The sequence below is a fragment of the Callorhinus ursinus genome, unplaced genomic scaffold (genome assembly GCF_003265705.2).
Source record: "Callorhinus ursinus isolate GAN/ISIS: 27379988/994484 unplaced genomic scaffold, GSC_fseal_2.0 scaffold6, whole genome shotgun sequence".
NCBI classification, from domain to species: Eukaryota; Metazoa; Chordata; class Mammalia; order Carnivora; family Otariidae; genus Callorhinus; species Callorhinus ursinus.
The window spans coordinates 43,224,135-43,239,993 of record NW_027397068.1 but is presented as its reverse complement, the minus strand read 5'-3'; the positions used below and the strand labels follow the sequence as shown (position 1 = coordinate 43,239,993).

At 36.2% G+C, this 15,859-nt stretch overlaps 1 protein-coding gene across 10 annotated transcripts in view; it reads right to left on the bottom strand.

Moving 5' to 3' along the window:
- The window catches only part of TRMT11 (tRNA methyltransferase 11 homolog), a 151,559-nt gene that overhangs the window by 115,586 nt on the left and 20,114 nt on the right, over window positions 1-15,859 (bottom strand). For all 10 annotated transcript variants that reach the window (XM_073893886.1, XM_025865252.2, XM_073893885.1 and 7 more), the window contains 5 exons: window positions 14,276-14,356; window positions 11,451-11,615; window positions 9,811-9,883; window positions 9,557-9,688; window positions 150-270 (listed from right to left, as the gene is read on the bottom strand). In XM_073893886.1, coding sequence (XP_073749987.1) covers window positions 150-270; window positions 9,557-9,688; window positions 9,811-9,883; window positions 11,451-11,615; window positions 14,276-14,356 — 572 coding nt within the window. The remainder of the gene's footprint in view (window positions 1-149; window positions 271-9,556; window positions 9,689-9,810; window positions 9,884-11,450; window positions 11,616-14,275; window positions 14,357-15,859) is intronic.

Genomic DNA, 15,859 nt, shown 5'->3' with positions numbered 1-15,859 from the left:
CCCACAAACCTCTTGAACTTCTGCCTCTTCCTGAATTTGATAACTTTTTAAAAATCAAGGACTAATAATTCCAAACTCCATTACAAGAAAACTAAAAAAAATCTTTGGATTCTTCCAGAATTTATCCAAAAAATACTAGGATAATTTACCTCAAATTTCTTCACCTTTTCCATTGTTATCAAGCGCCTTGATGTGTGACTGGAAAGCTTCTGCTCACAGTTGCTAATAAGTTTCAGGCAAGGGTGCCAGGGTACCATCTCTTCAGTGTATCTGAAGAAAGAACAGCTGACTTTTAGGAACACTCACATGCAAAGGCCACACAGGATCATCACAGAGTTATCCAATGTAAGGACATCCCCCCACTACATACTGTTCCATTTTATTTCACATAGGCTAACTGTCCAGGCAATCCATAAACAATCCGTATTGTTTTTATTTTAATATGTTATGTTAATCACCATACATCACATCATTAGTTTTTGATGTAGTGTTCCATGATTCATTGCGTACAACACCCAGTGCTCCATTCAATATGTGCCCTCCTTAATACCCACACCAGGCTAACCCATCCCCCCACCCCCCTCCCCTCTAGAACCTACAGTTTGTTTCCCAGAGTCCATAGTCTTTCATGGTTCGTCTCCCCTTCCGATTTCCCCCCCTTCATTTTTCCCTTCCTACTTTTTTTTTTTTTTTAACATATAATGTATTATTTGTTTCAGGGGTACAGGTCTGTGATTCATCAGTCTTACATAATTCACAGCAATCTATATTTTTAAAAAGCAAAGTATTTGAATATTACCACATCCAAAAAAAAAGTAGTTTCAATTATTTTACCTGTAGACTGAGAATATGTTTTATGGAAGAATACCAAGCGTTTAAACCACAAAAGTACAAGACAATGACTCTACACTAAAAGATCCCAGAAGAGCACGTAAGACAGAAATATATTCTACAACAACCCCTTGACATTCATGAGGGACTGATTCATGTGGAGATTTTTATAAATTCCCAAAGAATAATGTCCACTCGGCATATACTTTTCCTATAAAATGAAGTGTCCCTGCAAAATTTTAATGACATCTTAAGACCTCTATTAACTTTGTATATACAGGACTAAGGTTAGCTTATTCAAATAAACTACCAATAAAATAAGCGCTCCATGGTCACCTTAACCATAAAATCAAAACCATGATCATAAGCAGTGGTGACTGCTGCTACACAGCACACATACTATGAGAATGGAGAGGACATCTCAAAAGCAGGACAGTCAGGCTGCAGGAGTTCAGAACCTGACATATGACAGGTTGTTGGACTCACTCCTGGTAGAAGAAACAGGTGACAGATGAGGGGGAAACGGCAATGGAGCAGAATGCTGAAGAACAGCAGCGGAGAGGGCTCGCTAGGTATGGGTACCACTAAGAACACTGTAGATTGCCAGTTTTTATTTTTCCTTTGCAAATCTTGATACCTTTCTAGATAGTCTCTGCAAACATTTATCACATGGGAAATTTTAAAGCTCTGGTCCAAACTGGGAAAGGTGCCAATCAGCACTTCCTGTAAAGAACCACCATCTCAGCTAGCCCGTTCCAATGCGTCAACATGGTTTTCACTGGCACTCTTTTACTGACTTCTCTAGCCCCTCTGACCTTCAGTGAGCTCTCCCTCATTACCTCAACCACATGCTCAAAACCTTCATCACCCACTTACCAGGCAACATTCACAATGCACTTCCACTATATTATCAGTGGAAGGAATTCTCTTGAAGTCATTCTATGCATCCTTCCTTAGAGCTTTCCATTAAGTAATGAATGACCATTTCAGTTTTCATCTGATCTAACAATTTTCTAATGTTCACTATATAGTCAGAAATGTTGTATTTCTCCTAACATTAGTTGACATCACATCTGGAATCTTCACACGAAGCATTTATGATATGAAGGAATACATTCTACACCATGGTTAACAGAAAGAATAGCCTTCACCTTAAGCTTGAAAAAGCAGGGTTTGTAGATGTATGAAAAAGTATTTGTCAAACTTAGTAATGTACCCTTGTTTTATTTTTTTTTGTTTTATTTTTTTTAATTTTTTTTATAGATTTTATTTATTTATTTGAGAGAGAGAATGAGATAGAGAGAGAGCACGAGAGGGAAGAGAGTCAGAGGGAGAAGCAGACTCCCCGCTGAGCAGGGAGCCCGACGCGGGACTCGATCCCGGGACCCCAGGATCATGACCTGAGCTGAAGGCAGTCGCTTAACCAACTGAGCCACCCAGGCGCCCTGTACCCTTGTTTTAAAGGAAAAAAAAATCTTATTTCCTGGCAGAGTTGACTTAAAGTATTCTTACTAAAATGGAACGTAAAGATATTTAAGTGAGATATAAAGTTCATATGCTTATATCCCTTATATAACTATAAAACCAAAACAAATTTACAAATCAAATCTAAAAGTACAAAACCAATACAATTTTAATTGATACTGATGACCCAAATGATGCTAAGCTGCTGAAACTGAATCACCAGGCATTTGGCTTAAGAGCAGAAAAACAAATTTTTGTTTTAGATTACCTTTTCAGCTTGATCTTTGAGTTCAAGCATGAAAGAACATCATTTGGGTAATCATTATTAACAGGCTTGTTTTTAACCACTGCCCTATTATATTAGAACCAATCAATTTAGCAGTATACTTCCAAAATACCATGCTAAGAATTTTAAAATATCAGTTAACAAAAAATTATTTACTATGTGTCCTAATATATTTCATACAAACATACTGCATTATACTATTTGCAAACTGTTAAAAATAGAAACCATAAATCTGTACTATGCCTGGGTCATTATGATAGTAAGGTATGCTATCTTAATTTCATTTTTATTACTATAGCCCTACAATCCAAACAATCTATTTAAAACCTAAATCAGCCACAATAAGAAAGTCCACAGAGACAGATAAGTGGCTGCCAGGGGCAGAAGTGGTGGTGAATGCTTATGTGTATGGGGTTTCTTTTGGGGTGACAAAAATGTTCCAGAATTAGAAAGTGGTAATGGTTGCACAACTTTGTGGATATACTAAAAACCATGGAGTTGTAAACTGTAAAAAGGTGACTTGCATGATATACAAATTATATTACATCATTTTTTAAAAAGCAAAACTGTGCGCATAGACCCCTAGCCTTTTTTTTTAATTATTTTTTTTAAGATTTTATTTATTTAGGGCGCCTGGGTGGCTCAGTCGTTAAGCGTCTGCCTTCGGCTCAGGTCATGATCCCAGGGTCCTGAGATCGAGCCCCACATCGGGCTCCCTGCTTGGCGGGAGGCCTGCTTCTCCCTCTCCCACTCTCCAGAGAGAGACACAGCGAGAGAGGGAACACAAGCAGGGGGAGTGGGAGAGGGAGAACCAGGCTTCCCGCCGAGCAGGGAGCCCGATGTGGGGCTCGATCTCAGGACCCTGGGATCATGACCTGAGCCGAAGGCAGACGCTTAACGACTGAGCCACCGAGGCGCCCCGACCCCTAGCTTTTCCATGAACCAATTTTGACACTCATTTTCCTATGAACCTTCACGCCTCAAGCTATTTCCAAGTGTCACTAGAATTTCACCTCCCATTTGAGAAACAGATTTTGCACTGATTAGAGCACTCACTGAACAGTTCAAAGGATCACTTTTTCTTGTTTCCTAGTTAAGAGATGAAAAACATGAACACTGGGTTTTACATGCAACTAATGAATCATTGAACACTATACCAAAAACTAATGATGTACTATACGTTGGCTAACTGAACATAAAAAAAAAAGAAAAGAAAAACATGTTCCTTCACTGCTCTGAGCTACTCCAAAATTCACTTTACTAAAGTTTATTCCCTATGTAAATCAAACCATCATACTATATACACCTTAAACTTATACAGTGAGGTATGTCAATTATTTCTCAATAGAATTGGAAAAAAAATGTACCCCCCAAATCCTACGCTGGGGCATACTTTACTAAACTTTACTTTGTCATTGTTTTTATCACAAGCAGTAGCAGTGGGATTTCTATTAAAGAACATCTTTCACAAAGAAATGCAGTTTCTAATCACCTCAAGAGAGTTATCTGTGTCTAATGCAAATTAGAAAAGAACACTATGGATACATAAAGCCTGAGCAGACAGCTGCAGTCAGTAGCTTAGCAATTCCTATAACATCAAACACACGTGAGTTGAATTTATGCCATCCAAATGACTATCACACAGACTTTCAGGGTCACTTGCAAGTAGCTAAAACTGAATAATAAACCCATAAATACCAACAGCTTACAGTAATTTTATGTGGTCAGTCTCTATGAGTGATAAGAATAAACTACTATGAGAGCACAGATGAAAGATTAATTCTGCTGAGAAGGGTTGGAAAAGTATCATAGAGGTGGTGACAGTTAAGCCAGGTCTTGAAAGATGACTAGAATTTTATCAGCTGAGGAAAGAAGAAATGGTTTATCAAGCAATGGGGACAGAATAAATAAAGGTGAAAAGACACAAAGTGTATAGAGCATCTTGATACTGGCAAAAAATCCAATACCCCTGAGTGGGGAAAATCTACATTCAAGGAAATACAGCAAGTTTGTTGAGTAGCAATTTTTTCACTGCAATTTAAATTACCAAACAGAAAATCCTTTTTCAATTATCAGCTGACAATTCTTCACAATTCTTAGTTATTACTAAGCATTTAAGTAATACTTTATTTTTATTAGGTCTTATACTTTCAAAATGCCCTGGGTTTAAAGAATAATACCTGAACTTGATTATAATATGTAATTCTTATTTTTTTTAAAGATTTTATTTATTCATTTGAGACACAGATAGAGAGAGCATGAGCAGGGGGAGAGGGAGAGGGAGAAGGAGAAGCAGACTCCCCACTGAGCAGGAAGCCTGATGCAGGGCATAATCCCAGGACCTGGAGATCATGACCTGGGCCGAAGGCAGACACTTAACTGACTGAGCCACCCAGGCACTCCTGTAATTCTTATTTTTAAACTTGAATCATGTAACAGAATTTGTTTGAATAAATGAATTCAGTAGTAGTACTAAAAGCCTATATTCACAACACCAAAAGTAAAAAAGTTTTAAAATTGAGCTGTGCTAATGTATAATTTTAAAATGAAATCTTTATTCTTAGTTCAACACAAAGCCATATTTTTAAATACAACATAATCAAACTTAATTCTAAATCGTTTAATTCAGAAGCAAGAACATTATTTCAAACTTTTGCAGATGATTTTGGTCCTAAATTCCTAATAATACTGTGCTATTTTAAAAGAACAAAGATTTTGTATGACATACAATACAGAAGTGAAAATAATTCATTTCCTAATGAACACTTAAGTTCATTAATAAGTTAACAGTAATAAGAATTAATACTTTATTAATAAAATCACCTTAGGCTAAAGGGAAGGAGATCATATTCTTCCCATAATTGGCCTGAGGTGACCTCTGAAAAATGGTTTGCTATTCACTTGACCCAGAAAAACCCTACAAAATCATGCAAATCAAGAGGTTCAAATCTTCGTGTTCACTTTAAGAACACACATGAAACTGCCCACGCCGTCAAGGCTATGCATATCTGAAAAGCCACCAAGTATCTGAAGGCTGTCACACTGCAGAAGCCATTCTATCTCTACACTGGTGGAGGTGGTAGGTGTGCCCAGGCCAAATAGTTGGTGGCCCAAAAAGAGTGCTGAATTTTTACTGCACATGCTTTCAAATGCAGAGAGTAATGCCAAATATTAAGGGTTTGGATGTAGATTTTCTGGTCATTAAGCACATCCAGGTGAACAAAGCCCCCAAGATGTGACATAGAACATACAGGGCTCATGGTCAGATTAACCCATACATGGGCTCTCCCTGCCACCCTGAGAGGATCCTGACTGGAAAAGAGTAGACTGTTTCTAAACCAGAAGAGGAGGTTGCACAGAAGAAAAAGATATCCCACAAGAAACTGCAGAAACAAAAATTTACTGCCTAGGAGTAAATTCTGCATAAAATAAATGCAAATAAAAGTATAAACAGAAAAAAAATAAAGGGAAGGAAAAACAGAAGTTTAGTAATGAACATCAGAGGACATGGACATAACTTTCTCCAGGGATGAAGTCAGGGAAGTAAATATCGTAGTCTTCCCATGTGTGCATTAGCCATATACCTGGATGAAATCTTTCCCTTGATAAACATCTAAGGTAAAAAAGGTGGTAAAAACATGTATCCCTTTTCTTTTTTTTTTTAAAGATTTTATTTATTTATTTGAGAGAGAGAATGAGAGATAGAGAGCACGAGAGGGAAGAGGGTCAGAGGGAGAAACAGACACCCTGCTGAGCAGGGAGCCCGATGCGGGACTCAATCCCGGACTCCAGGATCATGACCTGAGCCGAAGGCAGTCGCTTAACCAACTGAGCCACCCAGGCACCCTTTGTATCCCTTTTCTACTTCTAAAATATCCCTCTGATAATATGCATTTGGAAATTTTCCCTTGTTGAAAATTATTAAAATCAAGAAGTCACTGAAAAAAGATCCAGTGTCCATTTTGTAAGATCTTTAGAAATATTAAAAATACTTAAAAGTACCTCCAATTTAATTTTGTATAAAGAGAAAGGAAAAAAAAGAACTACAAAAGATATTCTTAAGTACATTCAACTTCAATTGTAATTAAATAATAAAGTACAAAATAGTGGACAGTCAGAAATGCCAAAAAATAAGTACCCAAAAACTAATGGGAATATTTCAAAAGGACAGAGGAACCACCCCAAATTGACTCCCACTGATCAAATCTGAGACAATTTGAGCAACAAAATAGTGACAGTAATGAATTATAACCCAATGAATATAAGCGTCCATGATTCCATAGCAAAATAAATTAATAAATCTGTAAACAAATGGAGGAAAATTTGTAAACAAATGGGGGAAGAAGGGAAAACTCTTTCTTACAGTAGGATGCCAACTTACAAATGCAGAAGGAATGATGGAACACAAAAGTCATCATTGTAGTGGTTGTCAACAATGGAGTTGTCGATGTGAATAGTGATTTGATGAAGAACAAGATATTGATGTAATCTTGGGATATCTCCCCCCATGAAATACTAATCAAAGGAGAAAATGATGGCTCACAGTGGAGAACACTAACAGAACAAAATGATCAGATGATCAAGTTTAAGATCTCTAGTAGGGGTTAACTCCATGTGCCCCATGACGCAATGCATGAAAAACACAGTATAATTTTTGTGGTGCTCCTACCAAGGGCACTACCTAAATCTGGTCATAAAAGAAACATCAATTTTCTCTCTGACCCTCCCTGCCACCTCCCTCTCTAAAAAAAAAAAAAAAAAATCAGATGGACCCTGATTGAAGGCCAACCTTTAATATAAGCCATATACTCTACAAAACTGTTAAGGACACAAAAGATAAGAAAAGAATGGGGATATATTCCAGACTGGAGGAGAATGACGTGATGGGTTAATAGAGCACATTTTCTCAGATGGACTGCAACTGGTAAAATTTGAATAGGGTCCATAAAATGGACAGCAGTGTTATCAATGCTGATTTCCAAACTCGGAGGGTTGATTGTGGTTTGACAAGAATGTTCTTGTTTCTGAGAAATATGATGAAGTATGTAGGGGTTATGGGGCATCATTATCTGCAACTTCACAAACAGTTCCAAAAAAAATGAATGATAATGGGTATGTGCTTAATGTAATGGGTGAGGAAAGAAGATACAATATGTGTACATTAATAGCTGGAAAATTTGGATGTGGAGAGTTTTTTGTGTTACAATTGAAACTTTTATGTAAGTCTGAAATTATCTCAAAATAAATGTTTTAAAAATTTAGTTCTGAAACTTGAGTTAAAACAGTAAGCTTCTGGGCACCTGGGTGGCTCAGTTGGTTAAGCGACTGCCTTCGGCTCAGGTCATGATCCTGGAGTCCCGGGATCGAGTCCCACGTTGGGCTCCCTGCCCGGCGGGGAGTCTGCTTCTCCCTCTGACCCTCTTCCCTCTCATGCTCTCTATCTCTCATTCTCTCTCTCTCAGATAAATAAATAAAATCTTAAAAAAAAAAACACAACAGTAAGCTTCTCTCTCTTTCTCTCGCAAATAAATAAATACATCTTTAATTTAAAAAACGGGGTGCGGGGGCACCTGGGAGGCTCAGTTGGTTGAGTGTCTGACTCTTGGTTTCAGCTCGGTGATCTTGGGGTCATGGGGTCCAGCCCTGCATCAGGCTGCAAGCTCAGTAGGGAGTCTGCCTGGGATTCTCTCTCTCCTCTCCCCGACCCCTCCCCCACCCTGCATGCACGTGTGTACATGCACACTTTCTCTCTCAAATAAATAAATTTAAAAAAAAACAGTAAGCTTGCTGTTGGAATTCAGCTTGTCTAAGGCAGGAACCATTTTTATATAGAAACAAACAAAAGTGATCTTCTCCAAAAATATTAGTAAAACTCCATCTATCACTTCACATACCAGGCACCTGAGATCAGTAGACTGCTGAATTAAGTGAACATAGCCACAGGAATAAGGAAACCAAATAGCTACCTAGCTATTAACTGTAGAGAAGTCACTTCACTCCTTGGAATTTATTTTCCTTATTTCTAAAGTGAAAAGATTAAATGAGATTATCACTGGCAGCAAAACATAAGGCCAGTATTAAGGAGCCTGGGCATGAATGCATACACTCTTATCAGCCGATAAACAAATGCATGACTAAAGTCAGGCCATGGTAACTTTCAACACAACATTTATAAAACAAAAAACAGCACAGCTTCCAACTGCTGAGGACCATCCGCCATTCCGTAAAGACAGTAACACTGTTTTAAAATGCTTTCTGTACAATTATGTATAGTAAATATAGGAACTAAAGTAATTTTTAAAAAGATTACTATGGCAGATTAGAGAAACAGCCAAATTTTGAGCTTGATAATAAATTTTCTTTCAAATTTAAAGATCCTGTCTTATTCAAGACACCTTGTGTTTCATTGTTGACGTACACAGCTCTGTTTATAATTAATAATTACTGAATAATAAAACCCAAACCAACAATGTGGAACATAATTAGGGCTTTAAATATAAGCACAGCTTTTATTTTGGTGTTAGCTTTTAAAAAAGATTTATTGCATTTAAAGTGATCATAACAGCCAATATATGTTAAAGCTAGCTTGGAGCAGATGAATCCCTCAACTAAGTTCATATATTTCTGTCACATGTTCTTTGTTTTTTTCTTTTTAACAACTATTTAAAAATGTAAAAAACCATCTTAGTTCAACCCATCTTAGCTCAAGTGCCTTATGAAAACAGGTGAGGACCATATCTGGCCCACAGGCTATAGTTTGCCAACTCCTGATGTAAAATAAAAAGGTCAAAGCAATTCAATCAATAAGAGGAAGGGGCCTGTTTTATACACATATGTAGGTAAACAAAGACTATTATAAACATTAAACACAAAGATATTTACCCTGAATCCAATTAAAAATAGGGAAAAAATGTTAGATTTACAAATACCATAACAAAAGTGAAATTAAAAATAAAATTAGTTAACATTACATACTCTGGTGTGTACACTGGTAACCAATAGACTAGTCTTCCACCTAACACGAGGGTCTCAGCTGCAAAGTTTAACAGATCAAAAAACATATCACTCAGATGATAGCTTAAGGAAACAGGAACATGGCTTTCTGGACTAGAAAAAGAAAACAAAATTTCAAAATCAGTAAAAAACCTTAAGACTGTTAAACTTAGATAATTAAAAAGAACAACATGCTTCTTCTCAAAATAGTAGTATCATATTTAACTTTCACTTACCATTTTTCCATTCCCTTTGGTATTTCCTTCTGAGAACCTGTTCTTCTTGTAGATTCTCTGATACCATATGGAGCTAGACAGAAAACACAAATAATGTGGTAGTCAAAAGTCACCTAATCACCAGTTAGGTGTAGATGGATATATCATGGGCCTCCAGATGGGACACTCAGAGAGGAACACATCGCCACCTGTGAAATATTCCAGCCGAGAATACATACCACAAGGAACATTCTATATAAAACATTGGGAGGGACAACAGGCCATCATGTTCTTCAAAAATGCCAATGTCACAAAAAGACAGAGAAAGGCTGTGACAGTGTGACAAACTAAAAGAGATATTACCAAATGTAATACCTGACACAAGATTGGATACTGTCCCAGAGGGAAAAAAACAAAGAAATAAAGGGATATTCCTGGGTGACTGACAAAGTGGATAACAAAATAAAATTAAACTATTGCATTGATTTATTGAAAATGTTAACTGTACTCTGGCTACCTAAGAGACTATCCCTATTCTATACACTGAAGTATAGGGGTAAAAGGCCATAGTGCATCCAACTCATTCTCAATGGATTAAAAAAAAAATTATGCTTTATATATACATACAGAATGAGAACAAACAATAAATTGGATTGTTAATAAAAAGTCACCCAATTTTTATAAAGTAGATTCAAACTGACAGTGTAATGCCTTGATAATTTTTCTTTTGTTAGATCTGAAACCACCTAAGTTACCAAAGAACTGAAGTGAGCTGAGATGGAACGGTTGAGATACACTTGCCACTATTTACAGACTTACTGCAAAATATGGTAGAAAAGGCCAAACTATTCTTAGATAGGATCCCTGCAAAGCCCAGAACTCATGGCGCACAGAAAAAAAGTTCTATTCACATTCCTGAAGCTCAGTGGGTTCACAAGCCTATTGGCTCAAAAAATTCCAAATTTCTTGTAACTCTAGAAAGGGGATGTCAGTGAAAACATGTGCTACAAAAACAAAACAAAACACCAAAGCTTACACATGGAGAATTATGTGATATCTAAAACTCTCTTCTTTGGGGCACCTGGGTGGCTCAGTAGGTTGAGCATCCAACTCTTGGTTTCAGCTCAGGTCATGATATCATGGTTGTGGGACTGAGCCCCATGTTGGGCTCCATGCTCAGTAGTCTGCTTGAAGATTCTCTCCCTCTGCCCCTACCCCCACTCATGGTGGGGGGAAGAAGGGGCGGGCACATGCTTTCTCTCTCAAATAAATCTGTAAAAAAAATAAAAACTCTCTTCTTTGACATCTGACACTAATTGCAAATGACATTTTGGCTCCAGTTGGTATACTAATAACCAATTATAGTCAAAAATTTAAAACAAATATATGCTCCAAAAAATAAACTGAAGAGAAAAAGGAAAGACAGATTAACATATATAATTTAAAAAACCAAAACAGTAAACTCTTAACTACTTAGTTAAATTGGTGTCCTGCCTTATATTCACATTTTTTCCTTCTCACTATTTGAAGAAGTCTGGGGGCAGGGGGAGAATACTAGTACAAGCTGGTATTTTTCTGTGTGTTGACAGATTTTCTGCTTTAAATGTAAATGACTTTAGGAAACTAATCCTACTCTTACTTTTGTATAAAAATAAACTTACGATCAGTGATGATTGCATCAAAATATGTGCCCTTCCTCCAGGAAGGTTTAGATGCATCTGAAACCAGGACATCAAGGTAATACTTCTCTAAACCATACTGACGAAGATTTGCCCTAATGTTTTCATCTGGTCCTCTCCATTTCTGGTTTTTCCTACTAGCCTTTCCTAAAGGGAAAGAAAAAGGAATACAGAAACTACTAAATCAAATAGAGCATTCTTATTTCTTATTGTTTAGCTAAAATAATGTTTAACTCATCTAAACCGACATCCACTCAAATAAAACTTGATTTCATTTAAAATCGTAACTTTATTTACATACTTTATTTCAACTTACTACAAAAATATATTTTGAACAGTAAAATGTACTATCTAACTGATCTTGTTCTGTAACCTTTCAAGTAAAACTGCCTTAAACACTCATTCAACACGTACCAAATTGAAAGCATATACAAGTAAGATACAAAGCTGTATAGAACATGGTCCCTTTCCTCCAAGAGCAAACAGCCCCATATAAAATTGGGATGAATCAAATAAATGAAACAGAAATGAAGAGAGCTAACTTGGGAAATGAAAGAGTGCTATGACCATGGAGAGAGGAGGCCAAATGGAGACATTACAGATGAAAAGTTAAAGTGGGAGTTGAAGGAAGAAGTTCAAAAGTTCTGGTTTAGGAAACCGTTGATTAAGATCAGAGAAACCAGGGTGCCTGGGTGACTCGGTCAAGCATCCAACTCTTGATTGCAGCTCAGGTCATGATCTCAGGGATGTGAGATCGAGCCCACCACTGGGCTCCACGCTCAGCATGAAGCCTGCTTAAATTCTCTCTCTCCCTCTGCCCCTACCTGCCTTCTCTCACAAAAAAAAAAAAAAAAAATTCAGAGAAACCAAGAGGAAAAACAAGCTTAGGGGAAAAAATGAGATTTGAGATCATGCTTGTCAGCTACCTATAGAACATTCAGAAAGAGCTATTCAGTGGGTAGAGGCCAGAATATATATACTGAGGAGATATCAGATACGCACTTAAGTTAAATCCATAAGAATGAATGACATTTTTTATTAACCTAGGTGGCAGTTACATGTTTTTTTCTATAATTATTCTATTTTTACATACTCTTCTGTATCTTGATCTACTTCACAATAAAAATGAAACTTAAAAAATCAAAAGGAGAAGAATGACATGACTGTATAACATGCATTGTGAGAGAAGTGGTCAAAGAGAGATGCCTGGAAAAAAGCAACATGTTAGCACAGGTCAAAGAAATCCACAGGGCCTTAAGACGGAGATGGAAAGCCAAGGAAGTTTAAGTACCGATGAGGCCATGGTCCAGGAAACCAAGGGAGGCTTTACGAAGGTCAACACTGCCAAATGCTATAGTTTTGTGGCCCTACTAAGAGTTTTCAGCAGACATGGAAGCTAGAAGATAATGGACAGAAGACAGTGAGAGATGAAGAAGAAAAGACAGCAATACTAGTTTGCAAGATGCACTTTGGCAAAAGGAAAGAAAAACAAAGTGGCAGTTAGAGGATCCCTATAGGACTGATAGGAAAGGTTTTGTATTTTTAAAACAGGAGGTTTTTGAGAATATTTGAGAGTACAGAAAAAAATTACAAGCATATGAAACAGAGGGCATATTTAACAGCATCTTGGAAAAGCTCTGAGAAAATTCTACCTCAATCAGAATTTTACCCAAGTAGACTGAAAGGTTATAACATAACTTTCATAAATAAGAATTCTAATAAATTATATAGGACAATCTCCTTAAAGCAAACATACTACTTCTACTAAAAGCAAACTGGAATAATTCTTCTTAGCACTTTGCTCTAACATATTCCCAAGAATATCTTTTTCTGCTTAGCCCATTTAGATGAATTTGATAAAATATAACCAATTCTCCTTACGATAAATATTACTAAATTCCTTAGAGTCAAGGTAGGAAAAAAGAGAAGTCATCAAGCACAGTATGTCAGATTGTTTCAGGAAAAAAAAAAAAGGTATAATAAATTCTCACCAATACAGTAACTTGAGAAAAATTGGGTGGTAAAAAGAAGTGTGTTCAAAGGGCTGATTCTAGTTACAATAATGGAATACCACCATAAATAGAATTTCGAAATCATCAATGAAACTTGACATTTTTAGTACCATTCAGGTATATGGAAATAATTTCTTCAGTTTGATTCAATTCCATCCAATCATGTATCATAAGCAAAGTGTCTAGATTTTAAAACAGTTTCCAAAATTGCCTCCAAAGTAAACAAATGTTTGTCTCCAGTTAACCTGAGTCTAATGCAGAATCTTCTAAGTTACTGTCACCTTAATGGCTTCAAAAATATTTTGGTTGGTTATGGAATTAAAAACAATATGGTACTCAAGGACTAAAAATTAATCCAGTATTCAAGCAACATATGATTATGAATAAGAAATGGTGATAATCTTTAAATAGAAACCGTATACATGTTATTAATATGGACATGCTGATTAGAAGATGGCTAGTCCCTCTCCTACTTCCTTCCCAAGCCTAAAGTTCACAACCTTAGAGTTTGCCAACTTTTTAAAAATCTCTCTTACTAAGACTGTTGGGAGAGCTTTTTCTTTTTCATCTTTGTGTTCCCCCAGGAGATCACTTTACACATACTGAATCACTTCGTAAAAAGCAGATATCCAATGAATCTTATTGTTTGTAAGAATAAATAAAACTACATTTTATCACAACTCTGTATCTTAACACTAAAGATAGATGCATAATGCCATATAAACCCATTTAATTATTTTGAAGGCACACTTGGTACAAGAACAAAGACTGTAACAGTCTAGAACCTCTACTCACCCAAGCCATGAACTGTATTGTAGTCTATGTCTGTCCCATATACATATGCACCAAAATGAGCAGATGCTATCAGAAGGCCACCTGAAAAAAATCACACAGTTATGGTCTGTTAACCAGAAAGTCCCAGACTCTTGTTTCTTCCCCTATTTAATCTGATCCAAAGTCTTACAAACTAGCTGTAGGCAGAGTACCAGAGAGTAATAATAACACTGGTCCTGACCATATTTTGTAGGCCTCAGAATTAAACCTCTAAGCTGTGCTCATTACATTGGTCACAATGTAGGGAATTAATGTATGTACTGGCATCATGACTTTAAACATACTACTTAGGGAAATAACTTTTTTTTTATCAAAATAATGTATATTTAGACATTTTCATCTGATTTTGAGAGGTCTATACAAAGCATCTTGCTCCTTACTTACAAATGAGCATATAAAGCTACTATATAAAAGAGTCAGCAATAAATAAATTCTGACAACTGGGCTCAATTCCCATGGAAGCCTGAGTTTCAAATAATTTAAGAGGGCACAATTAATATGTAAGACATTAATCCCTACAAAAATTAAAATATTAGGACAAGAAATAGTTATTCCTGTAACCAGTGAAGCAATTACCTCTTATTTTAAACTGTAAATATGAATTTCTGAATAACTATTATCAAGCATACGCAAAAATAATAATACAATGACTTTTCTGTTTACTTAGTGCTGTGATTGAAGTAAGAACAGAAGTCCCAATACAGTTTGACTGGATGAAGTAACTTGGTGGCTGTGCCCAGCTCACATACAAAGAAAAGTCCTAATAAATATTTAAAATTTAATAAAACCCTTTAAAATAAAAGGTAATATTTTTAAATTGTTTAAGGAAAAAAAATCACAAAATTATTTTAATAATTGTGCTTTCCATTGAACTTTACTTTTTTTTATTCATCCAAATTAAAATGCTCTTAGTCCTAACAGCTATACCATAGAAAGGTCTGTCAAACTGCCATCAGAAATTTATTCTCAAACTATGCACAGACTCAGACAAGGGAAAATAACTATATATTTTCCCTTATATCCTTTTCAAAGGTAATTTCTAAAATTAAGATGGGTAGTGCCTCCAGAGGGCCAAGATCTATAAATTAATAGTATTCCTTCCATAGCCATTTAAACACAGTCTGGGAACATGCACTTAAATAAATAGACTTTGTTTGTAAAAAATACTGTAACTGACTATTACTACTGGAGTCCATGAAGAAGAGAATGGAGGACTAAAAAAAGTACAGCAGAAACCAAAACCTAAGTTCCCTCATACTAACTACAAGAAGCATTTGTGTGAGAGGGAAGCTAAGTAAGACCCTGTTAGTCTTGTTCTATCAATGGAACCATCCAAATTTAGAAAAAATACTGTATTGTGATGACTTGGAATACTCACAAAATCACTTCACCCAAATTATGAGGAATTACTACAATTCTGCCAATTAAGGCAGATACTCACCTAGAAGAACTAGTTGTCAAAGGGAACAGAAAAGCTTTCCTGTGCTTCCTTAAACAGAACCTTATCCATTTGGTTAGAATGAGTTTTGAGAAGACCCAATTTAG